The following is a 20,530-nucleotide window of genomic DNA, read 5'->3' as shown; positions in this document are numbered from 1 at the left end:
GCAATAACAAATGCTTCTCTGAGACCACTGCAGATACTTTTATATTGCATCTTCTTTTATAGTTGTTTAAACACACTCTAAAACAACAAACTGACTAAACATCGGCTTTTAGAAAGGTGTCACTTTCGCTTACGATCAGTTAATCAATGCATTTGATGAGCAACACCTGGCTGATGCTGGAAGCAATCAGGGAGTGCTCAGTTTTTCATACACTGTTTTTGCATTATGGTTTATCATCTCTTTAATAAATAATGATATGTTACTGTGCATCTGAGGTTGTATTTACCAGGTGATATTGTTATTATGTCTTAATATGTAAAACTACAAACTACAAACTACTGTTTTGTTTTCCACATACTTTTAAGACAGTAAATTATCTGTTTCCTATGATCAGTATTTCACATGTTAACCCCAGTTTTATACTGTAGATGATATACTGTATTTTGCCGACTGCTGTCCCATGTGTGCATTTTCCCAGATGTATATATATATGACATGTACTGTAAACATATGCACAAACAAAGTATCCTTTAGTATGACTGTGAAATCACAGTTTGTTATTTGATGTTTACAGCTCCTTTGCTCTCTCCATTTTAACTGCATGAAGCGTGTTATGACCTCTTTGACTCATCAGAAATTAAAATGATCATATTCAGACCATCTGCTACCCATAATGATGGTATTGGCAGTCAAAAGCCAAGATTAAATTTGAGCAAGCCGAAAGAAAAATTATGCATTTAACTGCAAATGCATGTCCAAGCAAATTCAAATCCTATAAAAAAGGACAGGACGGGGTATACAGAAAATCACTTTAAATTCAATTTTCTTTTTCTTTGGGGTTTTTTCAACCCATTACTGCACTCTCTACTATTTAACATGTAACTACGATATTTGCTGAAAGTATGCAATGTGATACCATAGATAAATGGCTCTGGCACACAAAGCAGTTAATGGAAGTCAAAAATACTGCAATTCCAATATTGATGCAGTTCAGAAAAGGTTTGAATATATTGTAATTCTGAAAATTGATCCCTCATAATGTTATACACTGGACCTTTAACACATCAATCGACTGAGATGCTGCAGCAGAAATATGGAGAGCAGTTTAAAATAACACAAGAAAACATTTTTTGAAGCTGTATTAGAGTGTAACATGCACCAATGAGCCATAACATTAAAACTACCTGCCTAAATAATAACGTTCCCTTTGTGCTGTCAGAACGGCTCTGATCCTGAGACACTGACTCGCATGCCTCAGCATGTCTGGCGGTGTCCCACGGAGCCCGCCAGAAGGATGTTATCAACATACCCTCTTGTCCTGTGGATCTCTTTGGATTTTACTTTTTCTGGGACACCTCATGTCTACTCAGTCAGATTAAGGTTTGAAGGGTTTTCGAGGGCAGCTCACAGCTAGGACTCTGTTGTGTTCCTTAAGCTGCTCCTGAGTTGTTTCTGTGATGCTTCATTACTGGTGGAGGCTGCTGCAGTCAGGGAGTGCTGTTGCCATGTGGGGGTGTTTGGTCAGCAACAGTGTTCAAGTGGGTGATGGATGTCAGTGGTTTTGTTCTTGCTGCAGATCAGAGTACGTATTTATGTCCAACATTAGTTTTCCACCTATTACTATGTTTTAGTCTCCACCAACTCCCTGGGGAACAATCACATTCTTTTGCTGCACTGTGAGGATCATGTTCTTCGATTTCTCCAGTGTATTTAACATCATCTAGCCTGATTTATATGCAGGAAACTCCAGAAGAAACAGGTGGATGCCTCCCCAATCACCTGGATTACTGATGACCTGTTTGGGGCATTTTATGAGACTGAATGGTTGCATCAGGAGCACCACAGGGGACCGTACTCTCACCATTCCTCTTCACGCCGTACACCCCAGACTTCCACTACAAGTCCGAGTCCTGTCATCTGCAGAAATACTCAGATGACTCTGCACCCACTGATGGACAAGAGACTGCTACCAGAGTAGTGGTGGACCGTTTCATGGCATGGTGTGGGAGCACTCATCTCATCATGAATGTGAACAAGACAAAAGGAGTATAAATGCCTCAGTGTTCACCTGGACAACAGACTGGACCGGGGATACGACACTAATGCTGTTTATAAGAACAGACACAGAAGACTTTACTTCTCGAAGAAGCTTAGGTCCTTCAGTATTTTCAGCATGATACTGTATATCTTTTATAAATCTGTTGCAGAGAGTGCAATCTCATCTGCAGTCATCTGTTGGGGGAGCAGCATCAGAGCCAGTGATTTAAAGAAACTGAACAAGGTGATAAAGAAAGCTGGCTCTGTTCTGGATCCTCTGGACCTGATTGTGCGAAGGAGGACACTTCATAAAATGAAGAAGATCATCAACAACCCTGTTCATCCTCTTCACAACACAGTGATTCAGCAACGGAGTGTGTCCAGTCAGAGGTTTCTTCAGATCCGCTGCAACACAGACCGTTGCAGGAGATCCTTCCTGCCCACAGCTAGAAACCTCTATCTCTATCTTTGAACAGTATTAAATCATGACTACTGCAACAGTTAATGTACCATCAGGGATTCATTAAAGTATTTTGAATTTAATTGAATTATAGTAAGGATAAAAACCTGTAACTTTATCTGGTAAGTATTGCCCAATGGGTTAATGTTTACCTATTTATTGCAAGCTGGATAAATGGTTGATGATTGTCTGGATTAAAACAGTTTTTTTGTTTGTTTTTTTTATTCAGGCTGAACAACAAAGTCGGGTTACTTATGTCAAACAACACCTCTGTGATCATTCAAGGTCTCTCAAGGCAGCGTAGATTGTTGAAAGAGACAAGATGACACGAACGGAGCCAGCTGCATAGCAGCAAAAGTGGCCAAAGAGATTCATAGAGGCTACATCACAACTCAACCCCTACGAGCCATGCACATTACAGCCAATTATGTTGTTGGTCCGGGCGAAAATGTAATGGATTTGAAGTGGTCATTAGTTCACAGCAGTGTCAGTGAAATTGCAGAATACAGCAGCGGTGGAAAAGGAAAAGAAAGAGAAAAAAAATGACATGACTTCGTGGGTTATCACACCAAGTCACATCTGACTAGTTTTATCAAGAGCTGCCCGTATCAGCAGAAAGTAAGAAAAATATACCTCATTTTCAAGGTTGCACAACACTTAAAAGGCAATTTAGAAAGTGCTTGCATGATTGAGACGAATGTATTTTTAGCCACCAGCAGATATCAAAACTCACTTTATATTTCCTTGGACGGTAAAGATTCCAATCCCGCACAAATACGTTAAGCAGAAACTGCCGCTGATTTATCACATGCCATATGTTTTAAAAAAACTTGCCTTCTCATCACAATTAGTTATTGTTCTTCTACACATCTTATCAGGCCCCAGTGAGTGTTGTGACTGTAATAGTTCCTCTGGGGAGCTGATAAAATTAGCTTACCCTCACACACACTTTTATGCTTATCATAAGTGGATCTGACTTTTTCCTTTTCCATCTAGTATAATGTAGGCCAAAGGAATTTTTTTCCCAATATTTTTTAGATTACATCGCAAATGACTTCACTGAGCAGTTATTATTAAATATGCAAAGCTCCAAGCATGATTTATACCCAAGTGGGTTGTTTTTCATAATGAGAACAGCCAGTGTTGTTCTGAGTGATGGGAACATTGATTAATGACAGCCTCAGAGCAAATATGACTTAAAATGGTACATGTTTCATTAAAAGAAAATACAAATAATATAATGCCGATGGTGTTATTTTTAGTCAATACATCCAGTGCAGTCTATATGATTTCCGGCCTTGCTGTGTACTGATCAGGATGAAAACTGATTGCACATGACAAATAGTCTGACTGAAACTGTCTTTATGAGATATTACAACCTAATCATGATTTTTTTATTTCACAAGAAAGTTCAATTTTCTTCAATTTAAAAGAAAAAATGCTTGGTGTCATAGGCACAAAAGCAAGAAAGTTTTCATAAATTTTCATTACACAATGATTAGGAGACATTTGTACAAATAAATGTTTGCAAGCACTGCAAAGGGAAGATACTGAAACGGCAGCCACCGGTGATTCAAACAGTCTCCACTTGAAAAGCGCTCATAACTTTTCACTGATGGAGCTCAATTTGGCTCGGATTCCTCGCTGTGTACACGGAGCTGTGCAGGGGTTACACAAAGCTATCCTCTCCACAGGAAAAAAAAAAACTAAAAATGTTCAAGTGCCTCTACAAAAATCGACTGATCAATGTCGAAGGATGTCAGCAGTCTATTTCCAAAATCTTGAAACACACTCCTCTTTTAAATCTTTGAGTTTGATGATAGAGAGGAAAGTTTCATGGATTTCATTTATAGGCAGACCGCAGGTTTTGAAAGTAACTTGGACTATAAAGTCAACCTTATTAAGACAATCAAAGGAGGAAGCCGTGGATGTGATGACTTCTGCTGCTAGGACTCTCAAGGGAAGCGGCCTGCAGAATTAATTACTATAAAATCTTCTGAACTGTGACAAGCGAGGTTAATGGAGTTGGTTTTCCATCTTCATTCAGTCTTATTCATAAATGTGATGCATGACGTAAAAGAAAAAAAAGGTGTACCCATATATATATATATATATATATATATATATATATATATATATATATATATATATATGGGTTCAAATGGAGACCCTCACCTACAAAAAATTGCTGTGTTTTTGAGTTGTGATCATTTGAATGTACCTTTGTAGAAGGAAAAAAACACCCTGGAAGTTATCGCTTGGAAGAGACATTAAATTATTATTAAACCTTTTAAAAATTTACATGAGTTGGATTTTTTTAACTAGCATTTAATTTGAACATCATTGAATTTAGTTTGAACAAACCTTTCTTTCATTATCATATCCTAGTGTGACCATTTTCTTCATAGAACTCAATTACTTTTAAAAACTATAACCCCCCCCCCTCTTTGTTCCCACAGAGAAAAGCAAGCAATTGCTCTAAAGCTGTTTCAACTGGTAATGATTTTACAATTGCAATAATCTCTTCAAATCAATAGTTCCAGAAAAGAACAAATAAAAACAGCAGGCATCACACGCCAATGGCATGGTAGCACATGAGCAAAATACAACAAATATTATATATTTTCAATAAGTTATCTTCTAAAATCCACATTTTCCTGAGAACTAAATTGTCAGAACATATATTTGAAGGGTTGTAATGAAAAAAATAATAAAAAAAAATTCATGCAGCATAGTAAGCAGCTGCTATCGCGAGCAGAGCACTCAGTGTTCTCTGCAGGAGTCTGACCAGTCAGCGAAGGAGCCCATCTCTCTCTGTGTGACAGGTGAAAGTGCATAAGATAACACACAGCCTGGCATTCTGCTTTCTCGAGGTCTCATGCCTTCACATGAAACTGGCTATTCTGCTGCACTTCAAACTCCAGGTGTCAATCATAAGCTTGGTCATTGATTGGTCTGTCAAGCAGTGCCCGTCTACAGAGAACTGCTCTGAGTGCTATGCTACTGCAGAGAACATGACAGGTTGACCTTTTATGTCTCCATTTCCTTGTGTTAATTCCTGTGGCCAGCCTACGGTGCATCACTAGTGGCACTTAAAAGCCCAGGCATTCGACGTACAATCCCACACGGTAAGTTAAAGAAAAAAGGAATAGTTAAGTGAGTCAAGAAAAAAAAAACATATCTCTACTTGACCTAAGACACTGCATGTACAGGCTAGAGCAAAGTAACATAAAGTAGTATGATTCTATAGGTTTATTGTTGTTTTTCTTTAAGATTACCACATCCAGCTCTAACAAGACCGGTTAGTGTGATGTTTTATAAGTGGCATATCACATGCCGATCTCTGTGTCCTCAGAACATTTACTGGTGCCAGCGCTGGCTGCCACCAATAAAAGTGACTCCATTAAAAACAAAACGAGGCGAATGGACCATATCGATGTTTGGCTTGGGAAATCAGCAGTGTATTGTTAAAAAAAAAAAAAAAGATTAACAATTACCAACCCTGACTTCGTCCCAAATGACTGTGAAGGAAATGGATTCTCTGTGCCAGCCGTGATTTAGTTTGCTTTCTCTAAGAAACAACATGCATTATGATTAAAGGGAAAAAATAAGTGAATAAATAACCAAATTCAGTACTAAATTGGCAATAGCTATCCCTGCATGTGTAATACATTTTTCCAGGCGGTCCTCTTTTAATTCTTAAAGTAACTTGTGGTTTTAATTTGGTTTTCACTGACGCAGGGGCCTGGCCAGAGTGTGCCCCGAGAGACGGTTTTACATCTTAATAAGCCGGCAGTTGTGGATAACACAAAACTAAAGTGATGACGATGACGAAACCTTTTAGTCCAGATAGTATCTCAAAAGCTGTCTGGTTCTACGTAGAGTTGTAACGGTGCACGTCAACCGTGGCATGCACATGGCAATACAAAGCATCGCTGCGCAGCCTGAGAAACACATCAGGGGTTCAACAGAAAGAGCAGCGAGGAGAGACGCCTCAGATACAATTTGTGATAGAGTACCTTTGATTGCTGCAGTGGATTGCATGATAACAGACCACTTCAACCAAATAAGTAGCTGACTACAAGCTAACATCATGCTGATGGATGGTTGATGTTGACTCTGGCTCTGCCTGAGCTGCTTGTATATTTCCCAGCTAAGTTAACTCACGCACTTTATTAATCTAATAAACCGTGTCACGAGTGTATGACTCAGAGTTGAGCTTTGGTGTAAGTCAAATGTACCACCAAGTTTACTAAGTTCAAGAGGAGGTGCCAGTGATTGCGGTTAGCTCTCATAACAAGACATATGGTGCCTATCCTCTTTAGTCCAGAGGGCCCAGCATCTGTGGTTTCCAGAGAATATTTCAAGTTTTTATTTGCCTTACAACAGGGCAGTTTCCCATGTCAACCCGGTTTGTTTTAATTTAGTGATGAATTAGCTTACAGAGCTACGGTTGACATCATGACAAAAGGGCAATTTAACCTCCACGCCACCCTGTGAGCTAAAAATACTTCATATTGTGACACCTGAATATGCATTTGTGTGCAACTGTGGTCTTTCTGGAAGGGTTCCCGAGCCCGAGTGATTTCCAATATTGCAGAATGATGCCTGTCTTTAGGTGTCTGAATATCAGACTCAAAGTGTTTGTTGTTAAACACTGAGGGACATACGTTTCTGAAAGTGTTTTGTGAGAAATGCTCTCTTAAAATGATTTGTTTTTCTTCCCAATCATGTCACTGACCTGTTGCAACTTAACCTAATTAGTCTGATTGTCCTTGCCATTTTTTTTAAGTCTGCCTTTTTTTTCCAGCCTTTACTTGTCTATGTTCCAACTTTTTTTTTTACATTGTTTGCTGCCTTTACTGTATGTTCAAATTCAACTAATATGTTTTCATGAAATGATCAAATGCCACACATTCAATATCTGATATGTTTTCTATGTTCTATTGTGAATAAACAGCATCACAACATTTTGGGAAATTATATTGTCTAATATAAGGGTGGGCGATATGACGATATTAGATCGTGAAGGATTACAACGTGAAGACGATCTTTCAAACTGCAGAGATCGTGGGATCGTCTAGGGAAGGTTATATAAATTGCAGTTCTATGCTGATGCACTGACTCACCAACCAACATCTAAGGTCCATCGCAACCTTTATTCAGGCGGAAACGATCCTACGGAGACGGGCAGTGACACGCTTTTCTACCCGCCTCCTTGTTTGTGTGTGTAGCATTAGCACAAACAGAGTTGGTTGGTTTGAATTTGGTTTGAATTTTCCACAAGTGATTGAGCTCAAGCAAATGTAATTTGCAAAGTTTGCACGTCGGCTGGTAACACAATTAATCTTTTCAATCACCTGAAGAGGAAGCACCCCAAGCAGTATGCTTAGAAACAACCAGCGAGGAGCCCGGTGGGACTGCATGCAGCAGCTAACATGAGACCAAAACAAACAGCATTAACAGGCATTTGACGAGTCAAGCAAGCGATGGAAAGAGGTAACAGAATCTGTTACCTTTTATCTCGCAAAGGCTATGGTACTGTTCAAGAGGGTAGAAAATAAGGCGTTCAAACACCTGCTTAAAGTAGCTCAACCGCGGTACGAGCCGCCCAGCCGTAAATACTTTTCCAATTGTCTGTTTTTGTTTTTTAAATTTAAGGTTGTGATAAAATCGAAATTGTGATTTTATTTAAAAAAATAATGAAATTATATTTTTGCCATATCACCCACCCCTAACCTGATACTTTGCTAACAAAACAATCCCTATCAACTATTATCATCATTTCATTTCTGTCCGTTCCCATTAGGCCCATGCGCTGTGTGAATGGCACAGGAGGGGGAATTTAATTCTGCAGCTGTACCACCTTGCCAGTCAGAAGCAGGGGGTTGTAATGAGGCGAAGTGAGTAGTGTGAGGATTAGCACTGTGGAAAGGTGTAACAGAGCCATGAGGATGGCTGCAAACTCTGTGTAGACTAGAGGATGAAATGAGTCAGTCATGGGACTGAGATGAGACACGGCCTGGCTGGTAGTCTAACGGTCTAGGTGTTCAGACAAAAATGGGAAAAACAAAAAAAAACAAAGCAACAATAGAAAAGGATGGAAAGGAAAAAGGGAAAAAGAATCCAACCAAGTTTTCAATCACAGTGGTTGAGAAGGCGGAGAACAGCTTTCACCGAATCTTTTGAACTTTGTCACTAGACCTGGGCCGAAAGCTATTCAGCGAACAGCAGTACTGTGCTAAGAAACCTGGAGGAGTCACCGTCTGAACCCCAATCTCTTTCTCTGTCCTCATGAAGCATCCTGTCTTCTGCTTTGGCAAACTTGAATCAGCAACTGGGAAGCTATAAGCTGTGTCCCTCAAAAATGACATTGGAGATTGTTTTTTATTTTGAAAGTCAGTGTATGTAGTTTCAAATAGAGTTTGGGTTTGACTTCCCTGGCTCCCATCTGTCCCTATTGTTTGCACCTGTGTCTCGTCAGCCCCAGTCTGTATATATATTGTCTTGTCTTTTTTCTGCCTGGCTTTTTGTTTTTCTGTTCGGTTCCTGATTACTTTGCCTTGCATGCCTTGTTTGAGTTTTGGTTTTCCAGCTGTTTGAAGTGTTTTTTGTCAATTAAGTCTTTTTTTTGTACCTCCTGTCTCTTGCAATTGGGTCCTACATTCCTGATACGTAAAAATCCCCCAAAACCTGTTACACGACTTGAGACATTAGGGACTTGCTGCTGATAGTGAAGCACAAAGTAGAAGACAGACTGTCTTTATTGTGGAACATCGTAATGCTTTGTGAAAGCACCCGCTGGGGAGTGAATATTGTGCTTTCTTAAGATCACTGAATGCAAATCTGGAGAGTGGAGGTGGAATGAAGAGGGGTTTTCCACTATGTCTTTAAGGCACGATCCTTTAGTGAAAGTGGCTTATGTTGTGACACAACTACATTTTGAACAACAATAATACATTTTATTTATAAGCGCCTTTCATGAAACCCAACAACACTTTACAACAAGTAGATAAAACGTACAAAATAGTGTTAAAACAGTCCTATTTGTTTTATACATTTTGAAGTCAATGTAATTTAAGCGAAATAAATTAGTCACCATATTTACGAACACAAACATAACGTTGCTATTACCTTTCTGATATTTGAATTAACAAAGATAATTATTAATCTCATGTTCATAAAAATGATGTATCATCAGTCTAGGCGGCCGCTGCCCTGTTGCAGTCAATCCTGGGCGAGTGCACAATCGTAATACATTTTTGATCCATACAGCCGCACTATGCCTCTGACATACTGGTGATGTTGCTGTGAAAGATGGCCTTGGCAAAGCCAGAACCGAGCTCTCCCACTATGACACGCAGGCTGAGGTGTCAGAAATATGCGGGGGCTGCCCATCCACTATCAGCTACTGCAACACTCATCAAGGTCTGCATAAGGAGAAAAAGAAAATATATACACATGCAGTTCATAGGCTTTGTGTAGGTGGGACTCCAGAGGCCGGTGCTAAATAGATTGCAAAGGTCATCCAAGTGAACTGAAAGCTTTGTATTATTTAGATCTGTATGTGCTCTCGATCAGTATGAAGGCCAACATAATTATTTTGGTATCACTGTGTCTCATAGTAATTTTATTTGGTGAACACACAGAGCAATACAAAATAATCTGAAAACTCAAATTATACTTGAAGTACAGTTATTGTTGCTGATTTATTCTGCTCAAAAATAATAACCAAATACTGTCAAGTTCAGTCTGGATTAATAACAGAAACAGTAAGTTTAAAGTTATATATATCAGACAATAACTTGGATTTCCCAAAGTGCCAATGGAGACTCTCAGCAGACATGTGGTGTCTGGTATAAAACCTGCAGACTGCTGAATCTTTGACTCTGAAATCATGGAGAGTGGCAGCTAACCCCGGGAGGAAGCAGGGTGTCATAAGCCATGCATCTAAGTGCTGCTGGGCAAAACTCATTTCCATCTTGCTGGAGCTCTTCACATGATATTCCCTTTCTTGACAAGGCATGATCAAAATAACACTTATTTATTTATGCGCGCTTTCTGGTATCACATGTGGATTGAGAAGTTTATTTTCCTCAGGAAAAAAAGGGGGGAAAAACGAGACACTATGAGTTTCTTGGCAATGTGAATCTGAATTGCAGTCTGCAATCCAATCGGGTTTATTTCATTTTATTGTCCTGTTGGGTATTAAATTGCACTATGCATCAGTCCACTCTACATTCATTCTGCAGTTTAGATGCACAAATATGTGTCAGGATCCTGATGCTGAAAAATGTATCTTGATCAAAATAAACTTTGCCAGGTTTACAAGCACACATGAGGAATTTGACGTTGCCCAATTTGGTTAACTAGAAAAGGAATTAAAATACATATGTGAAGACTTTAATTTAACAAACTGCCCTGAAGAACTGTAAATTAGTAGTGCAATTATCTGTGGATTATGCATCTAAGAGGTTATTTCACAGTTAATATCAAACAATGTCAAAATAGTCAATATTGAGTTTAAAAAAAAATATACATATATATATACATATATATATATATATATATATATATATATATATATATATATATATATATATATATATATATATATATATATATATATATATATATACATACTCTGTGCAGGAATTCAAGTGCACTGCAAAAATCATGAAGGTTGTGTCATAGTTAATATTAGAGAATATACATTAAAAAAAGCTGTAAAAATAAAGCAGTAGTTGTGGCACAATCCATATGAAAAAATACAATAGTTAGTAAAGAAAATAATATGCACGTGCATGTGTCTAATGGTTGGTTAATATAAGGGTATGGATTTTTCTGATACTCAATGGCTGTCGGAGGTTGTTAGAGCGACAAGCTGGGGAAGAAACATTAGTTTTAGCGAACTGTACTCTTTTGGACATGGCAGTGCACATTACCAACACAATGGGAGAGTGAGGTTGTAATTTTACAGCAGAACAATGCACTGTAACAAGATGATCAATATTCCTTCCACCAGATTAGCAGTGTCAGTGCTGCAGATGTTTGGTTTGTATCTAATGCAATTAATAAATATATATATATATATATGTATATATATATATATATATATATATATATATATATATATATATATATATATATATATATATATATATATATATATATATATATATATATATGTGTGTGTGTGTGTATAGTATGACGGCGCTCTGATCTGGAAGAACCCCTGCAAAAAAAAAACACGAAAAATGCAGGCGATACATTAGTATCCAGAAAAGGTTCCCCTTTTCTTCTTCCGCACTTGTTTTCATCCGTTAATATGGAAAAAATGGACAAAATTCCGTATCCTTTTAAACTGCCATACTTTTATCGTAGAGACATCATTCCAACGTTCAAACACTCGGGCCGATTGGAACTAAAGGACCCTACAATCTCATTATGCTAATTATTACAGTTTTGAGATTTTGGACTTTGAATATTTTAAAAAATTCAACAGTTTATCATACATTCAAATGTCCCACGACTCGCCCCACTGTGTCCTACAACATATCAAAATCTCATGAAGCTGTGATTTACAGAAAATTAATGTCAAAATGCCGGCAAAATGACTTCATTCATTCATGTCGAGCTTGTTACCGTGGCAACAAAAGACCTATGCATTACTATGTGGGAGCATAGGAATGAATTCAGTACAACCAGAACCACCTCAGACAGAACAAGACACGACCCCAATACAATCAGAACCGCCCTGAACACATCCAGTAGCACCCCGAACACAAGCAGCTAAAGGGGACGAATGGGCACCCCATATAAAAAATTCCTGAAATTGTATTAATATTACTACCGTTTTACTATTATCATTATTATTATTATGGGACAAAATAACAGAAAAGATTTCTATGGGTGTCTTTGTTTCATGTCTCACTTTTTGTCAGTGACGGGGTGCATTACAGTATTTAATGTTTACAACGGAGGAGGTTGTGCCAAGGCAAAGCAACTTTATTTGCATAGCAGATTTCATACACAAAGGCAACTCAAAGTGCTTTACAAAGACACTGATGTGAGAAAGATGGAAAAAGAATATAGGGCTTGGTCGTCTTGACGTCATCACTTGGCGGAGCCGCCATGTTGGAAGCTAACTTAGCTGCTCTTCGGACCACTGCGCACTGTGTACAGACGTGCTCCCTCTTCGTTGTGTCTTATTTGTAATCGTTACTTTCCGCTATTCTGTAAACCATGGTAACCCGTTGCTGTGTTGTGGGGTGCAACAGCTCCAAACATAACAGACGTGGGGAAAAGATCGCTAATGGTTTAACTTTTCACCGCTTTCCTGCTCGGAGGCAGAACCACGGAGGCCGAGTATCTGAGATAACAAAGAGTCGTCAGTTCGCTTGGATCGCGGCAGTAAGACGACCAAACATAACCTTCCACAGTAAACCACAAACAAAAACTCACACCGACCGGGGTCGGATCATTCATACGGGTTTTATTCCCCACTTCTTGAGCTAAACGCAGTTGCTGGCCAGCTCTCTGCGGTGCGATTAACCGCAATCTTCAGAAAAAAATAGTTTGTTGAGGAAAAAATATTAACTTATTTGTAGTTGCAGAGGAAAAAAATAATCCCACGAGGAAAACAAAAATATTGCTCATGCCTCAGAGCCTCTTCCGCATAATATAGCGGTCAAAAAAAAGAAAAGAAACAAGTAAGAGTAATGCAAAACATGTACTGTATGTTGTACTATTATACTAATTCATTGAAACACATGGCGAGTCAAATATTTACCAAAGCAGCTGCCAAACACTCGCAAACAAGGTAGCCGAAGACGTCGGTTGTGCAGAACTGCGGCAGTAAATCCTCCTCGGAGCTCCACTCTTTAGTAGGGATTTCATATGGATCCAAACCGTTAATAATTATTATTTTCTCCATATACCGGTCCCTGGTTTCCTTGTTTAAGGTATCCCGGTAAATTCCAGTTGCTTTCCGGCATTTTAAATTTTTTTTGCGTTCTGTCTGTTCACTTGGTGCTACCACACTGCTACTACACTGCTGTTTGTTTACACTCATGGCTGCCACGTCCCAGAATGCAACTTGGCGACCAAGCCCTATAGGAATGCAAATAAAAGGCATCATAAAATCACAAAAAAAGTATTTGAACAGAAAAAGGAATAAAACAGAGTTTATAGAGATAGCTGAAAAATCGTACTGCAGAATTTGACAAGGAAAAAGCATGAGAAAACAGAGCAGCCTAAATAAACCTAACATTTCGTTTTACTAATTGAAGCCTTTCATATGAACCCTTTTATAGGGCAGTCAATAACATATTTGAAATTTCAACTCAAGAGGGTTATTGGAGAATATTAAAAGCCTCTATAAGTACTAACTTTTTACTGTAACAACCATAGACTGTAGTTCTACTGAAGTGACCAAATATGGTCACTTCCCCTGTAAAGGGTTGAGATGCATTTATGTATTCTAGTTTTTTGTTTTTTTTTATAATTCGATTTTTCAGGTTTTGGCATGGGGATTTGAATGTGAAAGTGAGAGGAACTGAGTATAAACGAAGGAGGTGAAGGGAGCAACAGGAAGTTCTTAAACATTAGTTTATAAAATTACCTCCACTGAAGCTGTAAAATATGTCTCCACTGTTTGTTTTTTTTGGGTGGAGACAGTGCTTTAGTAAAGAATTTTCTGTTGACTGAAACCACTCATCTGCTCAGAAAGGTCCAGTGTACAGACAGGAGTGTATGCATACATTTATAACACAACCAGCAAATTCAGCTCATTCCGGCCCACAGAGAAAATCTGTGGTTTCCTATTATGTAGCCCCCATTTTGAAAAGGGTGAAAATGAACCAATGTTTGCTTTTAGAAACTTGTGCTTTATGGACTCAGTTGTTGCGAGTTCTGCTAGAGTCTCATTCATATTTATACTCTTCTCTTCCTGAAGCAACTCGGCTCCCATGAGGTTTCCAGGTGATATATTTTCCTCACCAAGTTTTCAGTCGCTATCCTTTTTCAGAAAGTTCAAATGTGACATTTTCAGTTCCTGATAGGAGCAGTATTACTTCCTGTCACAGACTGTCACATGTTAGAAGAAAGGAAACTGTTTTTGTTGTTGTTGGTCACCATATTGTCACCATATGTGTCTGATTTAGCTAAAATCTTATTAACAAATAAATAAAATGGGGAAAAATGGCCAATTAAAAAAACATTCCATTCAGACTCAAAAAAACCTGGTTTTCTTCCAGTGTCTGAAGTCCTTGTCAAGGCTTCAGGTCAGGACATTTCTGCTCAGGCTGAAGCCCCCATCAGAGCATGGATAAAACAAAGTTAATTGGGGGATGCATAAACAGACAAAGAACAACAAACAACTAAAACAATTTAGGTCTTCAAATGAATCTAATAAATAAGTATGCCACAAAATAATGTGTTTCCTTACCAAAATAACTTCAATCTGAAATAATAGGAAGTCAGACAACGGAGCAAGTGATGTGGTGTTGTAGATGACTGTCCTTTCCTCGAACTCGTACAACTGACATGGTGAGTGTAGTTATCATACGGCTGGAGGGCATCGGATCTGCTGGCCCCAATGACACTGCCGCGCATAAATATGCTGTATTTGCACATAAAATGAGTCCTCCTTTGCATGACAAGGCCCTCTGCCCAGTGCAAGACAGCGCAGGCATGTGTTTCCCTGAACATTAAAAGCTGTTGTGTGTCATCACTGCAGTTATCTTAGCTCCCTGTTTAAATTCAGAGGTTACATCTTTTTTTTTCTTTTAACACCCGTAGCTGTTTATTTTCACAAAGAATCTCAACTTACAACTCAAAATTCCGTAATGCAACCGAAGTTACAAAAACTGTACCTGTGTCCTCCTTTATACTTGCAGTATCACCCCAAAATATCAATGTGTTCATCCATTTTTGCACAAGTTGCACCATTGCATCTCATAACACATAAAATGTGTTTTTTCCAATAAAAATTCCAAGTGAGGAAGAGTTTCACTTGTTGTTTTGTCTCAAATTTAAGGGGTACAAGAGGACAACTTTTTACATTTTTTTGTATCATAATTCTTCATTCTCTATTGGATCCAGTTCAGGACTGCAGGGACACCGGCCCAGTACCTGTACCCTCATCTTCCTCAGCTGTGTCTTGTTTGGAAAATGCATGGACATCCCAGGAAAAAAAGGTATCTGGAAGGGGATTTATGTCACTCTAAACATTCAGTTTACTTTTTTTCTTTCTTTCTTTGCATTAATCCTGCCAGCACAGATCTTGGAGTTGTTGCTCAGGCATTCAACCTCAGGCTTACATCATTGCCCTCCAGACACTAAAAGTCCTCCATATCTTAAGTTGTTTGTTGACATTATCCACTGTTAAAGGATACATATGTTAATTAATTCCAATATTTCTTTTGGTAACATTGCTTTTGAAAACGTCAATGATTTTCAAATACGTTTGTTGGCAAATTGAAGATCCTCTGTCTAACTTTGGTTTTCAAAGTCTGTCTTTCTTGGAAGCCATTTATGTGCCAAATCATGATTGCAGTGACCTTTATTGAAATAACATCCTCATATTTTAGTTCTTGCCTCATTACTAGTGCCCCATTGTCCCATTCCCAACTCTTTTGGGAACGTGATGCCAGCCTGAAATGCCAAAACTGAATGTATATTATCAAATTAAATTATGGAGGAGAGTGAAAAAATGAAATATCTGGGGTTCATACTGTCCAGAGAGAAATAAAAGCCAAGGCAAATTTCATAAATCTGAATTGATTTTTTTTCTTTGCATTTTCAATATAACTACAAAGTTTTCTGATTTGGAGATGTGGAATGTGTATAAATGATAGTTGTCCTCGCCTCTGTCTATAATCAAGCTGAAGTGGAAGTGCTGTCAGGTGTAATACCGCTAATGGCTTCAGGGCTGTACCTAAGCATCCATGACATCATCAGACTCGCAGTGTAAGCTTGTGTTGGCTTGAATTAATATGAGTGGTCATTTTGCATTAAGGCCAATATGATTTTTGTCACGTTATTGTAGCAACCAAATCTGAATTTAAGCAGAGCAGTCAGACAGTATAAGCATTAAAAAAAAGAAAATAAAAACTGTTGGGCAATCTGCCATAAAAAGAGGTTTTATGTATGGACAGAAGTGCACGGCAGTGAAAGGCATCACATGTGATAGACTCAGATGTGAATGAGTGCATGAGGAAAAACATTCTGTCACGCCTGGATTTCAGTCTGACTCATCATATTATGCGGTAATGCAGGTAAGATCACAACAATGTGACTATGTGAATATGACTAAGTCAGGAAAGGCTGCAGTTAAAAAGAAAATGGTTTCACCTCATGGAGCAGTGAAAATGACTTATGACGGCTGGTTAACATAGTCCTAATGAGTCATGTTTCAGTTGCTATTTCAGTTTCATTCCACCGACTGATGAAATGCATCGGTCCAAATGATTTTATATGGGAATTTAACTGAAGCCAATCCCAAACACGTGAGCAGAGACTCATGGAGGAGTGATCAGATGGAGAGTGAGTGCATGAAGGTATTGTATGTTCTTGCAGACACCAACATAAGACAATTTTTTGCTGTTTCTGAGTCCTTTTTTAGAGTAAGCTGACTCAGCCCTGGCTGGGAACTACTGATGTGGGATGGCGGGGTAGCTAACCTTAGTTTGTGTTGTGGATCCTCGGGGCAGAATCATGGATTTCTGTCACTCAGTGGGTTTAAAGCTTTAATTCTTTCTCTGAATTTGCATAGCACCAGGCCCGCTTTATAATTAAAATACAAAGACATTTCTCAGATAAGCAGACAGCGATGGATGGAAATTTAATTCTTTATGGACTCTTTAAACCATCTTATTATTCATTTTTAAACTTACTTTCTCTAAATTTCATGAATGTGTTTTCTTTGACATTTGTCTGCTCTCTAAAACTCTCCTTTCACAACATGAAGCGTTTAATTATAAATACAGCTTCATTCTATAGTAACAAATCATCTATTGTCGTCATTGACAAGGTTTTAAGGTTACAGGAACCGGTGATGTTTCTTTACAAGTGTGGATCCAAACTATAAAACGTTTCTGAAGCACTGGAGGAAACTCGAGCTTTTAATACACAAGTCCCACAAAGTAACGTTTGCCATCATTTAACTGCTATTTCTCTTTTGTACATGTTGTTTCCCAGCAGTCAGACAGTATTGGAAAAATTCTTAGATTAGTGAAAAGAATGGATCCTCTTTCATTTTGAAAAAGGTTAGCTTATGTCCTGTCATTCCTTTAGAGATGAGAAGAATCAGTAATCCTTAAAAGGTTTCGGCGAGATAAAAAGGTATTAGGCTGCAGTCCTAATAAATAATAATAATAAATCACAGTGGTGACAGGTGGCTACGCCTGACAAGTTTCACCTCTACCACCCTTCACCATTGTCCAGAGCGATAATCTGCTGCTATTCAGACAGACTAATGGCTCCAGAAGGGATTAATATTTCTCATTAAATTGTAAGTACAAAGAGCAAACTCCATGGAGAAGGACACCAAGAAGGATAGGTGGAGAGGTAGAATGAGGTTGGTTCAGTAATGAGCAAATACACGCCCAAAGAAAAGCTCATTAAACGCTCAGTGGTAAAGACAGTCACAACAGAGTTTACAGACAAGATCACACACCGCACAAGACCACCAAACAACCTTTACAATGTAGAGCTCTGCTCTGCGTCGCTGTTCAAGCTGTCAATCTGCTGTGCAAGAAGGCATGTTTATCTAATCCAACAAGAGGTTTCTCCACACCAAGGCATTTTAATGAGATTTTCACATCTCATCTCCTCTTGAGAAAGGACAGCAAAGAACTTCAGTCAGCGCTTTCAAATCAAGACATACAGCCTCGGCGCTTTGATCCTCCTTTTCACAGCACATTACACTGTGCTCGCTGACCAATATTACAATTAAAAAGTAGATCATGTAAAGCATTCAGGAAAGGGGTCTTACCGTCAAATATTTTATGTCGGGAGACAAAGGTGCTTCTCAACGTGTGACTCGTTTCATCGAGCAGGTTTTCAAACTCCTGTTTACTCTGTTGACCGAATCTGTCCTCCATTTCCTGGGTGCAGCACGTGCTTCCTTGAGGACAGACACGCAAATGATCCCCTGCAAAACAGAAGGGGAAACAAAATGTGTCACAATGTTTGACATAAAAAGAGACGGGCCTAGAGGATGCAACTCGCCAAAAATGTACAACTCTTGCAACCGGATCAGTGTTTGCGGAGTTAAACAGAAGTTGTTGAAGAGCGCGCAAGTCATCAAACGGTGAGATGACGCCTAAAGAGACAAGCAAAGGGTTCAAAGGAAAGGGTCCCACATTGATCCGTTGGGGTGATAAAGTGTTTTAATCTAATTGGCTTCTGAGGCAAATTCATCAGTAAAAAGGAAAAACAATACTGTCAGCTTCCTTTTAAGGTCAAAAGCAGTTCCAACGGTAAAACCAGTCCAGTGGCTAAGTCTGTAAATAAAAATAGGGGTTGGCTGTATGATTGACTTCAGCTGAGGTTAAGGGCAGAGACGAAGGAAAAGCAGCTGAGCTGACAACCATTGATAAGACATTTTTGACCTCAGCTGGCCCGAGTGACGGGCTTCTTAAAAGCTGATCACTCAAACATTGTCATTGTTGCGTCCTCTTATTTGCCCATTGTCAAACAAACTTAATAAATACATTAGAAAAAATATGTGATCTTGAAGAATCCCAGGAAGCTTTCAAAAGATAATGTGTTTAAAGTTTTCAGATACATTTTAAACTCCTGTTCAGGAGTAAATTAATACACACATATTTGAACGCAACAACAAAAGGAAATTCAAATGTTGAATACAGATCATAACCTATTCAACGGGGCCATTTCATTTCATTTCATTTATTCCATTCATGGTATACTGTATATTCTTAATAATGTTGTACAAAATTCCATGAAGTACACATTATCCCCATGAAAGAAAAGGAGCAGGAAGAAGAAAAACTTATGATACCTGCCCCTCTCTGTTAATAGTTACGTTGACTTACTGGACACCAATCTATCTATACACATATTTATAACAAGAAAACAAACAAAAATACCACTCTTCTATCTATTTTTTTCTCTTTCTCCTTTTTCTTTTTTGTAGGCACTTATCTTTTCTTTTTTAAACATTTTCTTAAGCTGATACAAACTTGTGCAACTTTTCAGTTCATTGCTTTGTCCATGCCATAATTTTACACCTGTAACAGAAATACACATTTGTTTTATGTTTAACCTTGCAAAAGTATGTTTAACCATTTAACTCTGAACGCAGCTCCAAAACTGTCCGTCTGATTTTTAAGCCTAAAATCTTTTGTATTATGTGTGTTGAGGTGAGCACCATGTTGCCCCCCCTCATTGAGCCAATCAGATGCATAACAGCCACGGCGACAGACAACTGGTCTTTATTAACTGATTCATCTCTGAGGGAACTAACTCCATATGGGGATGGAGGCATGGGGGTGGGTTTGTCTCCGCTTGGAGTTCAGAGCAATTTCCAATTCAAATGCATATTCTCCTTGGATGCTTCGATATAAAAACCATGGCACATTTTCTAAAGTAAGATCAAAATTTTCCCTGCGGCACACAGCATCAACAGTGTGAAGTGAGTTTTCCATTGTTAAAAATGTTACCATATGCTGAGGTGATTTGGGTGCGTCACTCCGAGGGAGCAGAATCGGTATTTTCAGCGAGCTATGGAAGTGTTGTCTTGCACCCGTGACAGATGTCTGTGTGCTCTTTATAGATTTTCGCTCAGAATAAAAATTAAGCTATGATGTCGAATTGTCTTGTGTGACAGTATTGTCCCAAGGCACAACTCTCAAGAGTGACGCCAGTATATTTCGGGAGTATTTAAAGTACCCCACAACACATCAGACTCCTTCATCCACCGAGAGACGTCCCTGATATAACTGTAAAGCAAAAGTGAGTCGACGGTGAATCGACTGTATTCAATCCCTGATTAAATGACAAAACGTG

At 38.6% G+C, this 20,530-nt stretch overlaps 1 protein-coding gene across 1 annotated transcript in view; it reads right to left on the bottom strand.

Annotated features, from left to right (window-relative positions):
- The window catches only part of LOC133445902 (glypican-6-like), a 106,352-nt gene that overhangs the window by 64,333 nt on the left and 21,489 nt on the right, over nt 1-20,530 (bottom strand). The window contains exon 2 of the mRNA XM_061723426.1: nt 18,495-18,653. Coding sequence (XP_061579410.1) covers nt 18,495-18,653 — 159 coding nt within the window. The remainder of the gene's footprint in view (nt 1-18,494; nt 18,654-20,530) is intronic.

Source organism: Cololabis saira, chromosome 6 (genome assembly GCF_033807715.1).
Source record: "Cololabis saira isolate AMF1-May2022 chromosome 6, fColSai1.1, whole genome shotgun sequence".
Classification (NCBI taxonomy): domain Eukaryota; kingdom Metazoa; phylum Chordata; class Actinopteri; order Beloniformes; family Belonidae; genus Cololabis; species Cololabis saira.
The sequence above is the reverse complement of the archived record's forward strand: the minus strand, read 5'-3'. Positions and strand labels throughout refer to the sequence as shown.